This window comes from Chironomus tepperi, unplaced genomic scaffold, assembly GCF_022539635.2.
Source record: "Chironomus tepperi strain 1889 unplaced genomic scaffold, CSIRO-AGI_Ctep_v1 contig_217, whole genome shotgun sequence".
NCBI classification, from domain to species: domain Eukaryota; kingdom Metazoa; phylum Arthropoda; class Insecta; order Diptera; family Chironomidae; genus Chironomus; species Chironomus tepperi.
In genome coordinates, this window is record NW_027226339.1 from 2,344,179 (window position 1) to 2,364,177 (window position 19,999).

General features: G+C 33.9%; 1 protein-coding gene across 14 annotated transcripts in view; it reads right to left on the minus strand.

The window, feature by feature from the left end:
* The window catches only part of LOC139090145 (dystrophin, isoforms A/C/F/G/H-like), a 239,027-nt gene that overhangs the window by 119,379 nt on the left and 99,649 nt on the right, over nt 1-19,999 (minus strand). For 13 of the 14 annotated variants that reach the window (XM_070639868.1, XM_070639867.1, XM_070639857.1 and 10 more), the window contains 7 exons: nt 16,720-16,785; nt 13,109-13,199; nt 11,555-11,690; nt 11,198-11,331; nt 6,957-7,050; nt 6,582-6,635; nt 1,607-1,654 (listed from right to left, as the gene is read on the minus strand). In XM_070639868.1, the coding sequence (XP_070495969.1) occupies nt 1,607-1,654; nt 6,582-6,635; nt 6,957-7,050; nt 11,198-11,331; nt 11,555-11,690; nt 13,109-13,199; nt 16,720-16,785 (623 nt within the window). The remainder of the gene's footprint in view (nt 1-1,606; nt 1,655-6,581; nt 6,636-6,956; nt 7,051-11,197; nt 11,332-11,554; nt 11,691-13,108; nt 13,200-16,719; nt 16,786-19,999) is intronic. The other variant, XM_070639865.1, reaches the window with a different exon arrangement.

The window sequence follows — 19,999 nt, forward strand, 5'->3', positions numbered from 1 at the left end:
TATGCAAAATATGTGTGAACTTGATAATCAATACTACGATTATTGCTCCCATGTTTTGCTCCTCTCCATTATCCCCTTTGTGTGTTTGTGGATAGCAATTTTCCGAGCCATTAAATTTAATTAAAAAGTTTTTCCTCCTCTTTTTTTGAATATTTTTTTTGTGCCTTCTTTTTCGTTCAATCATTGAATAAAGAGAAGGAAGGCAAAGAAAAAGGATTTGTGAAGTGGATAGGTAGAATATGAATTTTTATTATGACAGTTATATAATATTTGCGAATGGTTATTTAGATCTACTAAATGTATCCTTTAGGATTAATTATATTGTTTAGTTGAAATTGGCTCTAATGATGATCAATAGGTTCCAAAATTAGTGGTTCTATATCAATGCATATATTGTAGATTTCAGCATTTTATAACGGCAATTTCAAAGAGTAAAGCTTGAAGTTGACTGGAATTTTATAAGAAGTTTGCTCAATTTGAGTTCACTATTTCTCAACTTGAGATACTATGCAGTAGTTCCACTAATTCTATACAAATACCACCAAATATTGCAGTTTTCATTCTAATGTCTTCAATACCCCCTGGTTATTCAGCCTGAACCATTCCATACAAAGTGAGTTAACTTGAAGTTCTGGGATAAAGGAGAATGGTTCGGAATTGGGATTAAATCTTAAAAGTCTTTGGACATGCATATCTAAACTGCAATTTGAATATATGATAATGCCTGTCATTGTAGTATTGTCAATAATTGGAACATCACTGATATTTCTCAACAGACTTAATGATTTCACAGTTCTGCGCGATTTACTAGATGAAGGCAATCCGTTTCTATTTCCAAAAGCTAGAAGTCGACTTGAACTTGAGAGACTACTTATTGCATATTTATTGTAGTCCTAATGGCTTTGGAGCCTAGTTTATACAAATTCTCTGTTCTCGAGTCAAACTGAATTTCTTCAATCATTATTCAACGATATTCAGCATTTAGAGCACTAACTCAAGGAACAACCTTACGAATTGTACCAAACCTGTATTTCTGTCCCAGCAATGACAATTCTCGACACTAAGAACATTTTATTCCCAATATCATATATCCAATATTTCCTAAAGCCCCATAAACTTTATGAAATATATTTCTAGTACAACCAATAGTTTATGATTTGATCTAACATAATTTTTCGTGCAGACATCTCAAACACACATATTCACATACACACACATACCGCATGTGCGTATGCAAAGAATTTATTATTTTTTTATCTATTATGCTTATGGAAATCTCTCTTTTTCTGATATTTTGCATTTTATACATTTTAGCATTTCTACAATGTTGAGAATCTCATAAACATGAATCACTTGTTATCTTAGGCTTCATTGCTTACGAGCCGTACACGTCTGATGTTGCTTTATAAAGGTTAATACGATGATACAGAAATCTGTTTTCAGTTTTTTTAGTATAGTTTAAAAAGGGGAAGCAAAAACTAGAAATCGTGAATTTTCATCGTCGGCGATGCTAGCGCCATCTCTTGACGGGATTTTGTACTTAATGCGAGCTTTGTGAATTTATTCACCACACGAAGAAAATGTTTAGTAAGAATCCGACACTCACCTTTAAATTAACCAGAGCTTTTGCTTCAATCTCTCCACCCTCGGCGGTCTGTTGATGATGGAAATAAAAAAGGAAGGAAAATTGTATTATTTTTTTGTGTCACAGCATTAAAGTTCTTCATGTTTTTTAAATTAAGATATAACAATGAATAAAGCAAGTAAGTGTTCAACTTGCTGTCAATAAATTTCTTTAGACTTGATTCTGTTGCTCTTTTACCCTGCGTGACAATTGCCATTTCTTCGTTTGTCATGAGTCGCGACTGTTTGTGAAAATTACAATGGTAATTTTGCGGCTATTTCGTGGAAAATTGTTATGGATTTCCTGGTAAAAATGTTGATCGTTTCACGTGGATTTTTTGGATTTAAAGCTTCTTAAATTTTTAAAACATTTTACAGCCCTTCACTTTCATTTTTATACCTTTTAGTTCCAACGACAGTAAGTTTCACTGGAATTTTTGATCACTTTTGACGCGACGTTTAATATTTAATGAGAAAAAAGAGAAAATTTTTCCACAAATTTTTAAATTGGGATTAAAAAGAAAGCGTTCAAGTATGATATTATGAAGGATAATTAGGTATGCAAGACTTCAGCCTTTCAAAGCCTTTGATCTGATTTTTTGAGTTTTTTGAAAAAGTCTTTCATTTGAAATAATGATTAAATTTTCCTTCCTTTGTAGGATTTATGAACATTTAAGACGAAATAAATTTTGTGGAATTTTTAAGAACAATTTAAAGCTTTGTGAAATTGATAAGGGCAAGGTCGATTGGAGTGTGAAGTGAGAGTTTTTGACATCTTTAGCAGTGGTGGACAACATGTGTGTCGTCAACAATTTTCGGAGATGACAATAAACTGTAACTTTATGTGGTTTCGGTTGAAGCTTAACCACCAATATATTCCGCAAAACATGTAAGGCTGCCCACCACTGATCTAAAGCCATATTATTAGAAATTTTATCGTACGCCCATTCAAGTGTGCATTTATTTGGTATTTAGAAAACTTTCTAAGAATCATTTTGCTACTCCGAATGAAACAGGCTGCAATTAGTTGACCCTATGTATAGTAATAAACATGACATATCATATCAAGTTTCACAAATGTTAAGCTTGTATTTTGACATAAGATTGTTCGATTGCAGCCTGTTTCTTTCGAGTGTAATCTGTATATTGCGTTATATGACAACTTATTGATATCTATTTGGTTTCTAGTCCCAGATTCTGTTTAAACTCTTTGTGTGGCATTTATTAGGTTCAAATGAGTAAGTATTGTGAGCTTACTCATCATATTCATGAAGCTTATAAACAGCATTGTTCCCAATGTGCATCTAGGCTTGCAACAAGTGTTCATTTAATCAAAAACTTTCATGTAATATTTAAATGATTTTTTACACAGGAGGCTCGCGTTGGTCATCACATTTGAATTTCCCACACCCTCTCATCTACTTCATTTATCTTAAAAATCCCTGTCATCGATTCCGGAAGGCGTATGAATTAGAAAAGGCAAAAAATCAAGGTGTGACTTTTGCCTGAGAGTTAGATTCGGATTTGAAATCCGAGCCGGATTTAATTGCCAATTTTCAGTTTGTGCCTTCCAGGAAATACTTTTTGAGCCTATTGTTGATATCTCGCTAAACACATGGCTTCATATTATGGCTTTTGGCAATTGAAAGCTCATCATCAGCTTTTCAACTTTATCTGTATACAAACTTTACACAAACTTTGGTCCAGCGAGGATGCAAAAGATGAAATATCTATCGTGGCTGTTCCATAATATCCGAACGATCCCAAAGACGATCAAAGAAGTTCAATGTTGTCTATTTCAATAGGTCATCGACACAGTTACGAGATTTGTTGTGAACATTTTCCAAAAACAAGTAATTCCACTGAAAACGTAATCACTTTTTCACAAGAATTTCCAACATTTTTCATTAGAAATTACAAAACTTTTTTCGTTCCTCAAAGATTTTGTTCTGAAATTTAATAAATTTCACCTTCAACCTTCGGCAAGCATCAATCAAAAAATTTTGTAAACTCCTTAGTTGCCTCGTGATATTTGATACTCTACCAGCAGTACGGGACATTGTAATATAATGTGCTTTTTGCTTATTTTTTCACGTCACGTAAAGATTATTGATTGTATTGAGGCATCGACTCTCTAAAAAAGAATGCTCAAGTTTTTGAAGTGTAAATTGAACATTTTAATTTTTTTCTTATTCTTTTCCAACTGTTTACAAAGTTTCAAGGCTTGAAAATTTAATTGCGAATTAAATTAACGCATTAAGACAATTGCCTTGAGCTGAACTCATTTGAGAATTGACTGTACCTGAATAATACATTATTTCAGCTTTAAATTTGACTTTTTTTTCATACACGATGTGAAAAATTGGATAGAAAAAATTTAATACAAAATGGATGTTCTTCTTGGTTTATGCGGCAAGTCAGAAAAATAATTTTTGGAACTGTTCATAAATGACGTCAATTTAGAATTGCCAATTTTTCATTACTTTAGAGCTTCTTTTTCGAAGTTACTAATAACTTTGCATTCCATTCCCAAACATCATCTTAACCCCTCCCCCATAAATGCTGGACATCAATCATGAATAACTTCTTATTGTATTCAAGTGGCTAGAATACATAGAATTTTTTAGAATAGTCTATTTATAAAATGCGTAGCAATCTCATGGTATTAAGGGCATCAGTCGGACAAATTAATGTACTTGTCAGATCAAGAAAAACGTTTTCAACATTTTTGCAGGTCACAGCAGTCAAAACTTTAGCTACAGTGCTATGCATAAGGAATATAAATATTTTGGAGCACATGTGGATGAATTTTGTTTTACAAGATTGGATTTTTGATTTCCGGTTTTGAGGAGAATTTTTGATTTGGTGCTTAGATTATGTATGTCTTGCTTTAAATGAAGGTTATGGATGATTTAAAAAATGATTGGGATTCTTAAGCAAGTTACAAAATGATTTTTGATAGCCCCACGGTAAATGACGTGGATAATTCGACAAATAGTGTCCTCAGGCCGGCATCGGAGCTCCTCCGGGTTCGAGCCGGATTCGACAAAATCAAGCTTCACGATGATCTGCAGACACTATTTTTCGATCATTTCATGTCATATGCCTTTCGGGTGAATTATCAAGTCACAACCATTTTTAAATCCTTAAGAACTCAAACTTTTTTCACTGCCCTTGGTTGGAATCCACAAGAAGAATGGCGCACTGATGCTTAAAAAGCAACAGCAATCAGATTCGTCATAGCTTAGGCTCCAAGTCGGAACATGTTTCCAGTAAGTAAGTAAGTAAGTAATTTTCCATGTACCTCCACCTGATGCATATCCTCACAAAAATCAAAAAGTAGAAATTTTAAACCATGACTCAAGCAACACGAAACAAACTTGGCATGTCAACTAGTGTATCGGGTAGAAACCCAATGCGGATATATTCACACCGTCCCATAAAAAGTCTCGCGGGTAGGCCAAGCTTCGCTTGGCAAATGTTTGAGGGATCAGGCTCCAGCGGGTAGGCCAAGCTTCGCTTGGCAAATGTTTGTGGAATCAAGCTCCAGCGGGTAGGCCAAGCTTCGCTTGGCAAATGTTTGAGGAATCAAGCTCCAGCGGGTAGGCCAAGCTTCGCTTGGCAAATGTTTGAGGAATCAAGCTTCACCAAGCTTCGCTTGGCAAATGTTTGAGGAATCAAGCTCCAGTGGGTAGGCAGCTTCGCTTGGCAAATGTTTGAGGGATCAAGCTCCAGTGGGTAGGCCAAGCTTCGCTTGGCAAATGTTTGAGGGATCAAGCTCCAGCGGGTAGGCCAAGCTTCGCTTGGCAAATGTTTGAGGAATCAAGCTCCAGCGGGTAGGTCAAGCTTCGCTTGGCAAATGTTTGTGGGATCAAGCTCCAGCGGGTAGGCCAAGCTTCGCTTGGCAAATGTTTGAGGAATCAAGCTCCAGCGGGTAGGCCAAGCTTCGCTTGGCAAATGTTTGTGGGATCAAGCCCCAGCGGGTAGGCCAAGCTTCGCTTGGCAAATGTTTGAGGAATCAAGCTCCAGCGGGTAGGCCAAGCTTCGCTTGGCAAATGTTTGTGGGATCAAGCCCCAGCGGGTAGGCCAAGCTTCGCTTGGCAAATGTTTGTGGGATCAAGCTCCAGTGGGTAGGCACATGTTTGAGGAATCAGGCTCCAGCGGGTAGGTCAAGCTTTGCTTGGCAAACGTTTGTGGGATCAAGCTCCAGTGGGTTGGCAAATGTTTGAGGAATCAAGCTCCAGCGGGTAGGCCAAGCTTCGCTTGGCAAATGTTTGAGGAATCAAGCTCCAGCGGGTAGGCCAAGCTTCGCTTGGCAAATGTTTGAGGGATCAAGCTCCAGCGGGTAGGCATATATTTGAGTGGTCAAGTTTGATAAATATCATACAATGTTTAATGTTTCAAAAAATCATAGAAAACATTGATTTTGAAATTTTGTATGAAAACGAAAGTTTTTTGCTTTTTTAGAAGCAACGACTGTTCCTGCCATACCCAAAATCTAATCAGCTCTTCTATAGAGCAGCGCGGATCGATTGCAAAAAACTAGAAGTCTCTACGATGTCTCGTTATTGAGATTTCTTGCTGATTAACTTGTTTGCTTGTTTGTTTGCTTGTTTGCTTGTTTGCTTGCTTACAGAAAGCGATTTTTTCGATTTTCTCTGCAATGCCTCAACCAATTTCAAATCTGTTTTTTGATTATGGTGAGGAATTCCAGGCACAAACTTTCTGCCATAGAACAAAACATGCCATTGTGCTTAGTTTGGCTAAAAAGTCCAAAAAACTGATTTTTCAATCTGAACAAATTCAATACATTCACACGTGAAAACGGTGTGAATATAAAAATTTCTCATATCATAAATTCCATCAACTGCTTAATATACCTCATATTCAGCCATTAAAAAGAGCAACAGAATCATGAAGATATTATTAAAAAAAATAAAAAGAAGTAAATTCCTTACCAATGATTCTCCTGTTTCGCACAGTGATTCAGCCTCACTCAACCATGCCAAGAACTGTTTTTTGGATGTTATTGTTGAAAAAAATGAAAGAAATAAAAGAAAAAAAGTAAGACGAGAATGAGAAACATAAATGGATTTTATAATGATTAATTTTTTCCTCTCACTTTAATCTGATTTGCAAGGAATGGAGGAAGAAGAAGTAAAGAAAAGAAAGTGTGGCAATGGAAAAAAATTTCCTTTCTTTTCTCTTTTCTTTTCATCCACAAATAAAAAAAAGCAAGAAAATGCTTTTAAGAGAGGAGAATTTTCGCATGTTTTTTCTGTATTTATTAACAATATAAAGGGAATTATAATAATATAAGTAAAAGTCCTTACTTGATCCAATGATTTATCGAACGATTGCAGTGAATGGACAGCAGCATGCAAGACCTTACCACGCGTAACCACCGTATTGTTCAAATTTTTATATCTGTAAATAATAAAGAAAAATTGAAATTGTTATAATTTCATTATGTGTGCATGCCTGATGATTCTGATATTTTTGGAACTTCCATGCTCGACTTTTGGTTTTGGAAGTAAAAATCTCCCATTTCAGTTCCCTAAAGAATGTTCAGTTTTGACAGTTAATAGTTACATGACATTAAGACATGTCCTCGAACACCACAAATCTATTAATCGATCAAAAATTCAATTCCAGACCGATGTGTCTCTGACTCGGTGCCAGATTCTGTATAAATCAACCATGCTAGTTGAGGTTGCTTATTGCCATATTTTGGATATATTAATCAACTTGTGCTATTTAGGTGTTATTATATGATAATTTACAAATTCTATAATATGTCACTAATGTCCAAACCCAAACAACAGGATAAAGAAATAAGTAAGTAAGTGTTCTACATAGCGCTCTAGATACCTATACACCACCCTCTAGATTGTGTATATCCACATGCTAAACCCATCACTTAAGAACAATTCCCAAATGAAAACTTAATATAATAAAATCAATACTAATTTCCACTAATAAATTTCCTTTTAAAACTTTTCTAAATGGCATCAATTTCACTTTCATAATCAAATCAGTTCCCATTCCTTTGATACCAAGCTTTAATTGAATTTTTGGTTTTTTCATACGTCACAAGTTTTTTTTATCAATAAATTAGCTTAACAATATGTCTCTATCAATTTACTTGAACAATGTGTACATATTTTAATCAAGACATTTCTCCCCTAATTTCGGAACTTCCTTCATCCTCGACATTGTGAGGAATAAATTCACGTGAACATGTCTTGTTACAATAAGATGCGAGCAGTAAACAACGTTATCAATTGACAATGAAAAGTTACATAAATAATACAACATATTTATGTGCCATTGTATAATCCTTCATAAGGCATGGAAGTTATTGAAACAGCCGACAACATTTTATCATTTCCACTGCAAATGGTGCGATATATTAAACATTTTTTTTTTTTTTTCGAGAAAAAAAGGGAGCTGAAAAAAGTTTTTTTTTCTCCTTTTAATTCAGTAAAAAAAAGTCGGTAAGGAAATTGTTGTAGGCAAGTTGCAGTTATGGATTTTTCTGTATGTACGAACGTATCGATAGAAATGTGGCAGACAGTGTTGTTATCAAATGGATTGGATTAATTCATAGAATAGCAGTTTAATCTAATATGTCCCTTGTAAGATTCAAGCCTGGATCCAATAATTCCATCTCTATGACTAAAATGCATCTCTTCAACATTCTAGTCGAAAACGTTAAATAGTTTCATGAAAAGTTTGTAACAAAAAGGCAAAATATACCGAAAACACCCATCATGGTGCCATCAAGGCAACTTCACGTCTTGTCGTCAACGAGTTGACAAAGCGATGTCTTAGCGACTCCTTGTTTTGCTTGGGATATCTAGATGTAGAATTTAGTTGTTGTAGTTTCTTAGAGAATCATTCAAAACAAGTCTGAGTGCTTGAACCAGCAGATATAATCCTAAGAAGTCACGATGTTCTGGCAGTTAATCCGAATTTCCCAATATAGTCGCTGAGGTAACTATTTGTTGAATTTAAGACATGAAGGAACTTTGATGGCAACCTAATGACTGTTTATGGCGTAAAATTAAATATGCTGCATTGTGCTGTTCGGGTTAAAAACAATAGTCTGCCTAAGTTCATAGCCCATAACAATAAATCTAGTTTAGAAGATATTCGGCCTTTGGTATTGTTCCATGTCCAACTAGAATCTGTCATAAAAGTAAGTCTAAGGTTAACAACACTGGCTGCAGAAAAAGCAAGATATTTAATTCATGTCAGTTTCTATTAGCCTTCAGTGCAAAACAACAAGATTGATAACTGCCGCAGACATGCAGAGAATCGATAGAATTATTCAGTATAGACAACAGATTCACAGATGCAACATCGAGTACAATGAAAATATCCACAATTTCTAAAATATTGAATAGTGGGCAAATGAAAATGTCCCAAAATGACAATTTATTCACTCGAAAATTTGGCTATAAAAGCAGCACGGACGCTTTGCATTCGATGAAATATAAAATACACCACACATAAAAAAATGGTCAACAGCACTCGAATTAAAATACATCAAACAAAAGAGAATGCGAAAGGATTTTTTTTACAGCAAGTGGACACTAATTTATGTACATTGGAGGCAATAAATAGTTCTTTGACATGGTAAATATTTAGGGGGAGATTTTTTTCCGGCTGCTTTTTTTTTTATATTTCGGGTTACTGACTGTATGCATAAAATGTATTTTTATCCCCTCATTTTTTTGCTGCATTCTACACACTTCCTATCCTTATTTTTTTTGTTATGTTTGTTACTCTCCATTTATGTTGTCTGAATTAGATTTTCCTTCTTATATTATTCCTTTTCATATCTGTTCATGCCGCTCACACTCAATCCATTTGAAACGGGCATGAATGGAGTCAGTAGGGATAAAGAAAAACATGCCTTGGGCATTTATACAAAATAATAATATTTACTGTGTACAGATTTCATTGTTGCTGAGAAATTAAATTTGTTTTGTGTACAAGCAAGAACTTTTTTGAGAAAAATGATGATATCGGATATACTTTACCTCCCAAACAATTTTCGAATTTATTATCAAGTAATTTGAATTTGAAAGAGGAAGTTTTGTAATGAAATTTAGTGGAAATCTCGACTCAGTGGATTAAAAAAAAGCTTAAATTTGTGTAAATTGGTAAGAATAATTGAATTTCTGATTTCTAGGAAAACATGTTGATTCAATATATTGAAGAAGGTCTTGAAATTTAATATGACTCAATTTTGAAGAGAATCAAATATTTTTTTAATGATAATATTATTGAATCCTTGTGACTATGGGAACATGAAGTTATCTAAAATAATATTAAAGAAATTTTGAAGAGTCACTGATTTGGATCTTGAATAACACAAGTTGGTTACAACAAATTGACACAATTGATGCAACATCCGAAACCTAGACCGGCATGACTCAGAATTTGGGATTTTCGGTATTTACATTAGATTTAGTTTTAAACTAGTTTTAATTATTTTAAAGCAAATTTAAACTTTAGAGAGGTCTAGATTCCACTTGCACTCTCCGAAAGACATATGCGATGTGAAAATCTCGTTTTGGCAAATCATACTCAAAACTAAAGTTACGTCAACCTTGAGACACTATTTTCCGTTTTATTCATGTCGTGTGTCTTTCAGACTAACTCTATCCAAGATGAATATTTCTTCTGATATTACACAGTATCAGCAGATATCTCTCGACAGACCATTAATGCCCAAAAACCTCGTCTCGTCCATGGGTATTTTTTTTTTAATAAAACCTTTAGCATTTCAAATCATATAGACACTGAACAGAGCTAGAGTCCTTTATGGTTGATGATTATCAACAGAGCGAGTGTATACCAGACCGCTGCACTCCGTAACCCTTCAATTTTTAGTTTGATCAGGAATCCCACTCCTTTCATAACATTACTGTCTATAGTCTACAAAGGAAGATTGTAAACCGTGTTTCCAGTATAAATGATTCGCTAAAGGAGAAGAAAAATTTCTCATTTTGAGTCTCGAACCCATGACCACAAAATCGGTATTGCAATAAAGGATGAAAATTCCGGCACCGAGTCAATTTGAATTACGAAACTAAAATTGAATAAATTTCTCTTTTTTTTTCAACTTAATCATTTATTTATGAAGTTATAAAAACTTGTAATTTATTCATCAAAAAATTTAAACCTAGAAAAACAAAAGTTAACAACATTTTCTCCCATATACCATTAGAAAAAAATCCAATTATATCATGAATTTTTAAAATATCTCATTAAAATTTCATTAAAAATATTTCCCTAAATTACTTCACATCCCATCCCAAAACAAAAATTTCCCTCACAGTTCCAAATTCCAATGTCCGCATCATGAAAAGAAGGAAATTCTTCATAAAAATTTGAGGGAGAATTAGGACGTAAATTATTGCCCAGAAAATAAGACGAGAATAAATGAAGAAGTCGAGCATGGCAGGCAGACAGGCACAAAAAAAAAGTATGAAGAAGATGAATAATGATAACTGCCATTTGTGGCTGGAATAAATAATAAAAAATTGAACAAAAAACTCACCTGAGATTAACACTCTCCGTCATTCGCTTGATTCGTGATGTGTCATCAGCTGGATAGACGGCAATAAGCTTTTGGGTTAATTGATTGAAAAGTTCGATGTGATGCTTGTAGGTGTGTAATTCAGCATGGAACATCTAATTTTTCACGGATATAAAAAAAGAAGAATTTTTTTCTTAACAAAAAATATTTTTAAGGTACAAAAAGAAGAGCAAAATCATTAATATTTCATGTTTCATGACATGAGCGAAACCAACGTGAAACAGCACAAAAAAAAAATGAAGAATTTAAATCGACCACAAAAAATAATGTCATGACAACAACAAAGTAAAGGAGGTGAAAATCATCATTGCCACAAACCTTTTGCTCTTTCTGTGATGCCTCGAGCGCAGAAAAGTCTAAAACATCTGCTTGTGCGGCCGCATTTCCCATCCTCTCGGCTCGACTCTCCATTCGCATGAGCCATGCTTCAATTTCCTGCCGTTTCGATTCATATCTGTAAATATAAAAGAGAGAGGAAAAATAATGATATTTTTATGAAATATATGACATGCACAATTGCTATTGTTATCGTTTCTATTATTTTTATTTGTTTTACTAAATGTAAAAATCAGGAACAGTGCCAAATGGTGTTTAGAGGTTCACATCATTTTAAATTGCCGTTTATGAGATTTATTTTTGGTTTGATGGTTTTTTTTGGAGATTTCCATGGAAAATTCTGCAGATCATCTAATTAGGCAATTTTCAAGTGGGTTTTTTGAACATCTCGTCAGTAAAGCTGCTTGAGTTTGTTTAACAATTCTGAATTATTAAAAAATATTCCGCCTAGGCATTTTTTGATTTTTTCCCTTGAAAAATGAATAGATGCTCAGGTTTGCACACTATATATTGATGAATTGGAACATTTGGCCAAATGACAAGTCGTCACATGAAGTCTTAGATCAGGAATCGGTTTCTAGAGCAACTTAGCAAGAGTTTTCCGAAGAGTTAATCTTAACGAATGTTCGAGACCGAGACCAAACTCGAACTTGGGATCGAGATCGAGATCGAGACCGACACTTTTAAGGAATTCTTCGATAAATCTCAAGACTGAATCCAGGAAATGCTGACCTCGGTATCAAAAATCCTTAAAATTAGGACATCATATCCTAGCGGCGGTTTAGTTTTATTTGTACCTCTTAATATAGTAGATCAATGCTCAGAATGAGGGTATGGAGCCTTAGAATGCCCTAGAAACCGGATCTAGAACTTCTTAAAATATACTTTGCGATACACTCTTGTGTTCCTAAAATCCTCAGATTTGTTTTAAAAATTTAATCGCAATACCAAATTTACACTTGATACATGTTTTATTGTAGTTCGCAGGCAATGCCTGTCAGTATACTAAGTCTACTGAGTCAATTTAATTCAGCATGATAAATTTTGCAAGCATACTCATAAGCACGATCATTTAGAAGAGTATGTTCCGGAGTATGCTCATCCTCTGTTACAGCTAGAGTGTCTATACCTCAAAACACCCCACAAAAATATATAAAATTTCAGTAACTTTTAGCTTCAATAATCAAAAGAATAATTTACCATCAAAAATATCAAATTTTTCCGAACAATTTATTAATGATTTACTGAGAAGCATCAAACTCATTCAAATTTACCCGATAAATCTAAAAATGGCATGAGACATGTGAGACCTCTAGAGACACAAAAATCATGCACATACAGTAAAACACGAAGAAGAATTGAGGAGAGAGGAAAAAAAAAGAATCGAGTTTATGAAAAATTAATAAACTAATCGATATTTGATGTTATTTATCTCACAAACGGACATCATCATCAAATATGAATTGATTCTTCCTTCTCCTCAATTTCTCATCAAATAAAAAATTACGGATCTGAAGTATATGAGAGTATAATAACCTTTGTGAATCACCCAGCATCGCTACAAGCTCTGATTTCCTCTTCATAACGCAATTCGATGTATCATCCCATTGTTCGCGTAAACGTGTTACTGTAAAGTAAAAAAAAATTATTAAATTAGCGATATGAAATATATATTTTATGGCACTACAACAAGAAATAATTGAGTTAAAAAGTTATTTTGTGTGATTAAAAAAGCCCTTAATTTGAAATTATCTAGAGGCAAAACGACGAAAGTTATTGAATTAATTAAAAGCAATAAATACAACAAACAAATTAAAACAACAGTCAATTGTGCAACATCATCGATCAAAAATGTTCGTGTTTGCCAATTTTCTCTCTCTGCTTGCCTGCCTACAACATTAGCGTGAGGAGTAAGACGACAACAAAATGAGAAGATAAGTAAAATAAATGAACATCAGTCGACGGCCCCGGTAGCAATCTTAAGGGTATAATTAGCTAGGCATAATTAAATTTATCAGTTCGCCCTTTTTTGCTCGGCACTTGTATATCATCAAAAAGTATCAACATCATCAGCAGTTGTAAGTAAAGCAACAAAAAAAAGTATGGCTATAATGAGGGAAAAAAGGGGAGAAAATGTAAACAAATAAGCGGTGATGCAATTTTGGGTTAGTGTATAAGGCGCATTTTAGAATGAATTATAGATTCATATAATGAGACATGTTGTACACCAGTGTTGTTCAAACTGTGAGCCGCGGCACAAATTGTTGGTTAGCCACGTTCAAAACCACACACATGCGGTTCATGATATTTCCATAAAGTTGCCGCGGCATACAAATTGAACAACACTGCTGTAGACTATACTATAGAATAGACACACCCCTAAAATACCCAAATAATTATTTTTTGTGACCACCTGTAGTGCATCAATGTAATTCAATCTAAAAGTGCTTCATTTCTATTTAAGAACCTGTAACGCTTCTAATATTAAAAACCCCTGCTATGGTATTGAATAACGACCACAAAACAAACCAAAAGTCATGATATTTAAGGTTGCTACCCAACTAACATTTATTGACTATATCTCTGCTTAATGTGTCTATTGCCTAAAGCAAATGTCGATCCTTATTAACTCATTGAACCACCCAGCAATTATGTCATATTCTCAATACTCATCGACCCACTTCTCATAGGTACAGTGAAACACATTGTATATCAAAGTGATGCACCACAGTTCCTCGAAAGGCATATGATGTAAAAGTGAAAAATCTAACCAAAGGATGGTGATTGTCATGTCAGTCTGATGCCAGATTTTTCGCTGTTTTTACGCCTTGTATCTTCCGGGCTATTTTAATACAAATATTGAAATCCTCATTTTGTATTTTACCTTATGAAAACTAGAAGAGCACAACAAAACAGCACCAGCATCAAGTCAGAATCACGTCAGCCTGGGGTCGGATTTTTGATTGATTAACTGACTTCTGCTATTCAAGTAAAGACAAATTGCCCATAAACCCAACAATCTTCCCAGAAAACTCCTCACAAAAAAAAAACTTTTTTTCACCGCCAAAAGTCGGATGTCCTCTATCAAGCAGATATCCGTAAGCATAATAATCCCATAGAGTACGCGTAAATGCTATCATAAAAATTTATAATTTTAAAAAATCCTTTCACAAAATAGAACGAGAACGAGCATTTAGAGAGTTTGATATGAGAATCATTAAATTATGTACAAAAAATTAGAGTCATAAGTATCTGATGTGATTCCAACTGATGACGATGCTCTATGTGGTGCTTCAGCGCTATATACAACATCGCATTTTCATTTGTCAGATGAATATATCACACAAATCTTCATTATTGTTATTACTCTATTCCGTACTCTATACTCTATGGATGTCTATATCATTCCCATATAAATTTTCTCTCTTTAATTCTCATATCATATCATTTGTCAGTTGAAAAATATTCTGGAGATTAAATTTCAATTTGAGAAAAAGGATTGAACATAGGAAATTTTTTGGTATATAACTGTAATGTACTCTTATGTATGTATGCTGCTTCTTTATATATCAGACACAATTTTCCCATTAAATATAATTCCTTTTGTCTTATTGTATTTATTGATTAGTATTATTGATAAGTTTAGAACTCTTTTTGTGGGTATTATGGCGCATTTGTTTTGTTAACAATACTTTTGAGGATGATGATGACATTGAGGCTGTTATTGATAATCGATTTAATTTATTGTGATGGAATTTACATTGTTTTAAATTAAGAAATCAGTCTGATGACTTCATCATGGTTCATTTTTAATTTTTTGAATATTGGGGGCTTTATGACCCCCTCCCCCTTTTGAGAATCTAATTTGCAGTCCCAACTCTTCTAAAAGAGCTACGTAATAGAAGAATTGCCCCTAATATGTTCAGGAAATTACAAAATTCTAGAAAAATTGACCATAAATTCCATCAAAGTAAAAGACATTAACCCCAAAATACCCCAAGACATCCCCCATCCCATCCCATACCACCCAACAAACATCTTCCTTCCATATCTTCCAAATCCAAAATTGTAAAATTTAATTAACATTCAATGTCTAAATTATCATAGCTTTATCTTTCATGACTTGTCAATATAGCAACAATATTGATAAATGTCTATCGAACCATGACCCAAAATACACTTCCGACATTGAAACAACATGATAGCTTTTCCACAAAACTTGTATCATCCCCAATTTCGTAATTAAATGAAACAATCAAATCACAGACTATCCAATAATCTAACAACAAAAAACAATTTATTTTAAGTACTTTATGTATTTGCATTATTAGTTTCAAAGCAGAATCAGTAAGTTTATTGAATTTTTTGGGGTAAAAAGGCTTATAAAGCTTGAGTTAGCTTGGTAAGGGGGTGTATTCAGGGGTGGAGGGGGGTATCAGGATGGTGGTTATTGCTAGCAATCCCCCTAACAGGCAAAGAGACCACTTTTTGGTACCGTAGTATTATTTCTGTACTATGAAAGCAAGCTCTTTGCCTGTTAGGATCCATACTTCCTCCCAACCCTCTAACAAATCTCCTGCCTACATCCCTGACACTTGGCAACTTTTCAAAATGCATAAAATGACAATTTTTTGACACATTTTAAAATGTTTAAGAGTAACAAATAAACATATTAATTGTGTTATATTGCAGACTCATTCATGTTATCCAGCACCAACAATCTGTCTAGAGATCCAAAATATTGTGTTAAATGAGAGAATATATAAAAAAAAAAGTTTTTTTTTAGAAGCATTCGTATCCACGTTCGGTAGTAAAATTTATAAGAAAATTCTTTTGTGTCACACAACATGGATTTTAAATAGAAGCAGCAGCATCAAGCTATAGATGTGAGTAGAATGAGTAAGTGGTTTAAAACAATATAGAGAGGAAGTTTATACTCCTTTTTTAGGTTTGGCAGTGGTAGTTGAACAGACATATACAGACACAGATATATATAAATTATTATCACATCACATAGAATATACAGCATGTTGCGCTCAAACTCATTCTCTGTGTGTTATCGGAACAAAAAGGCATTCATGGTAATAAAATTTTTTTAGTAAGTAGACGACAAGCAGTCTGGCAGTCATTTGTCTTAAATTATTTACCTTTGAGACACATTCTCAACATGTCCAAATCAGATTCACATTTGGGAATAGGAAATGCTCCTGATTCTGTCATACGATTTTTTTATACGTTATTTTTTAATATACAAGATCGCATGTGTGGATAGATTTTTTTTTTTGTTGGGATTGACAGTGAATCGAAATAAATGGAACACATGGTGGATTTTTTTGTGTATTTATTTCATTTTAAACAGAATTTTGTTGTTATTTCCATAGAAGAAATGTAGGGACGGTGATGAAAAATTGGATGAAATAAAAAAAGAAATAAAAAAATGAAAAAAATTGAAAAAATTTATTTTTAGATGAAATAAAGAAAAACTGCACGAGACATTCTAACAGGAGAAAACTAGTGATGCGACTAGATGGATGACCAGAACAAGTGATTTCATTCATTCATATCAGAGCAGATTGATGCTTCAAATTTCATTTTTCGCCAAATAGCCTTCATGTTGGCATCATATTGTCTTTAAGGTACACTTTTATACTGTCGTCAACTCGTCGTTTTGATGGCGCCTTAGCAACTACATTATACTGGCTTGGAAGCCAGAAATTCCTTTCTTCAGACAAAATTCTAATTAAATTAACGACAAAGCAAGAACATCCAGACGATGCAATACCAAAAAAATACAACATGTTCGCTAGGGTACGTGACTGTATTAACAAATAAGGCATGAAGTTGCCCTGACCGCATGGTGACGGCAGATTCCGAGCCATATTTTCAGTAAAAATTGCAGTAAGGCTACATAAAGTGTATCAAGTCACACAGTTTAAGAATTATTGAATTTAAACTAAATTTAGAAGTGAACTTTTTAAAATTAGACCCAAACGCCTACAAAAATTTCATAAATTACTTCTGCTACATTTCAATTATTTTTCGTACAAATTATTCCGACTCAAGCTTCGGCAATCATCGATCCATCAAAAATTATGATACAGTCATCATACTCAAGTATCCTAATCAATCATTTTCACATTAATGTATGACCTTTGTATCGAATATTCCATGCATTTAGAGAATTTTTGAGAAGATTTGTTAAAATTCTTTAAAAAGTTTTAAATTTTAGGAGTAGTAACTTGAAATTTAGTGACTTATTGTCTAGTTTATCAGTCAATTATGGCAAAATCTACTAAAGTTTTGCCATAGTCAGCAAAAGTTAGAAGAATGAAAAGAATTTTATATGAAATCAAGTCGATTTTAGTCAAAAATTCAGGATTTGAATGTTAATAAGGCGCAATTCTGAAGTACAATGAATTGCCTTTAAAGTTGTTTCTAAATTAAAGCAAAGTGTCCGACATATTTTGGATAAAATTCAAAAATTTCCATCATTTCCCAATTTAGAGAACATAACATGTTATGTATCATGTAAGCATTTGCTTAATTCATCCGAATCTTTTAGAATAACACATCTTGGGATAATTTACAGAATGTTTTTATTGACCTTAGGGGAAAATATCGAAAATCAAAACAGAAATATGAAAATTGTAAAGAAAACTTTTTTTTTCTCTCTTTTTTTACACGACACATTTCATTAAATTCATAAACATTTGGGTAGTAGCATGTGATATTCCTTAGTGAAAATTATTCTTTTATTTACTTCAATGTAGCCTTAACTGACAATCAAGATACTTGAGTTCTGTTAAAGTTTGTTTATGAACAAGCTGGGGGGTCATTTGGTTCTTGAAAAATAGTCAATGCCAATCAATGCTGCATAAAAAACATGACAAGATAAGACTTTTAATATAAAGCTGATCTGTCCATAGTCATAATGGATTTATTTTGAAATCTTTACTGAACAAAGATGGTTTATTGTCAGTCAAACTCAGAATGACTTCAGCTAAGTTGATTACATACTCAAAATGGCAGTACTCAGCAGTAAGGATCGATAACGAAACCTAGAACTCCCCGTCTCAGTCCTCAATAAGAAAACCAAATTCGGTAGTGTTTGAACTTGACATAGGATGGTTAGACGCACGGTCGACTTCAACTGATCCCATCAACCCCCACACGGAATATAAAGCTGGACCTAATTTACGAAAATCCCCAAAAAAGTCATTTTTCAGACAAAAAAATTTGGGTATGAGAAAGGATTTTCGAAAAGAATTTCAGATCAATTCCATCCAAAACGAAGATAAACTAATGCAGACGAAATTCTCTGAAGCAAAAGATGAATAAGATGAACACAAAAATACTCTCAATATCTTTTGTCAATCTGGGAATCAGATCCAGCCAAAAAATTCAGCAACATTCCCCAAATGGAAAATTTAAATGCACTTGAGAACATTTCGTGAATAAAATTCCAAATGAGCTTCCCCAAAAAAAAAATATAATAGCATCAATTTTACATTCTCAATTCAATTGAATCACCATTATAAAAAAGATTCATGTACTCGTTTATGGACATTTTCATTTGAATTTAATTTCCCACATAGAATTTAAAATGATGCGATGGAGCAGTGGTGGGGAACCTTTTTTATACCATGGGACACATTAATGACTAGACACGACTGAAGCCTCACGAGGCATAGAGTTTTAGATGACACGCTACTGTCACAAGTGACAAACTAGTACCACAAGTGACATTCCACTGTCACAAGTGGTACGCTAGTGGTACAAGTGACAACTAGTGTCACAGCAGAGCCACATGTGGAAAATTGGTGACACAGTAGAGCCACAAGTGATACAGTAGAGCTAGTGCCACAAATGACACACTAGTGACATAGTAGAGAAACAAGTGACACACTAGAGCCACAAGTGCCACATTAGAGCCACAAGTGACACAGTAATACCACACAAGTAACTCATTAGAGCCACAAATGGCGCACTAGGGCCACGAATGACACACAAGAGCCACAAGTGACACATTAGTGACAAAGTAGTGACACACTAGAGCCACAAGTGACACAGTGATGCACAAATGTAATGGTGGCACAAAGGTTGCCCACCACTGCCATAGAGCAACGAAAGAAAAATATTTTTGCATCCTCTTTTATGGAAATTCACATGAAAATGCAATAATTTCATGAGCGTAAGAAGAAGTAAAAAAATGAACAGTTTATGTAACATCACAGACGAGAGAAAATGTATCAACATAATAATATTTTTTTTATGTTCTACATGCAGCTATAGATATAAGAAAAATATTTTCAATTCCCCATTTTTTTTTGAGGATGCATATCAACATTATCATCATTATCGTTCATCTTATAGAAGATTTAAAGCAAGCGAAGGGGGTTTAAAGGCAAATATCAGTTGCAGGATGCC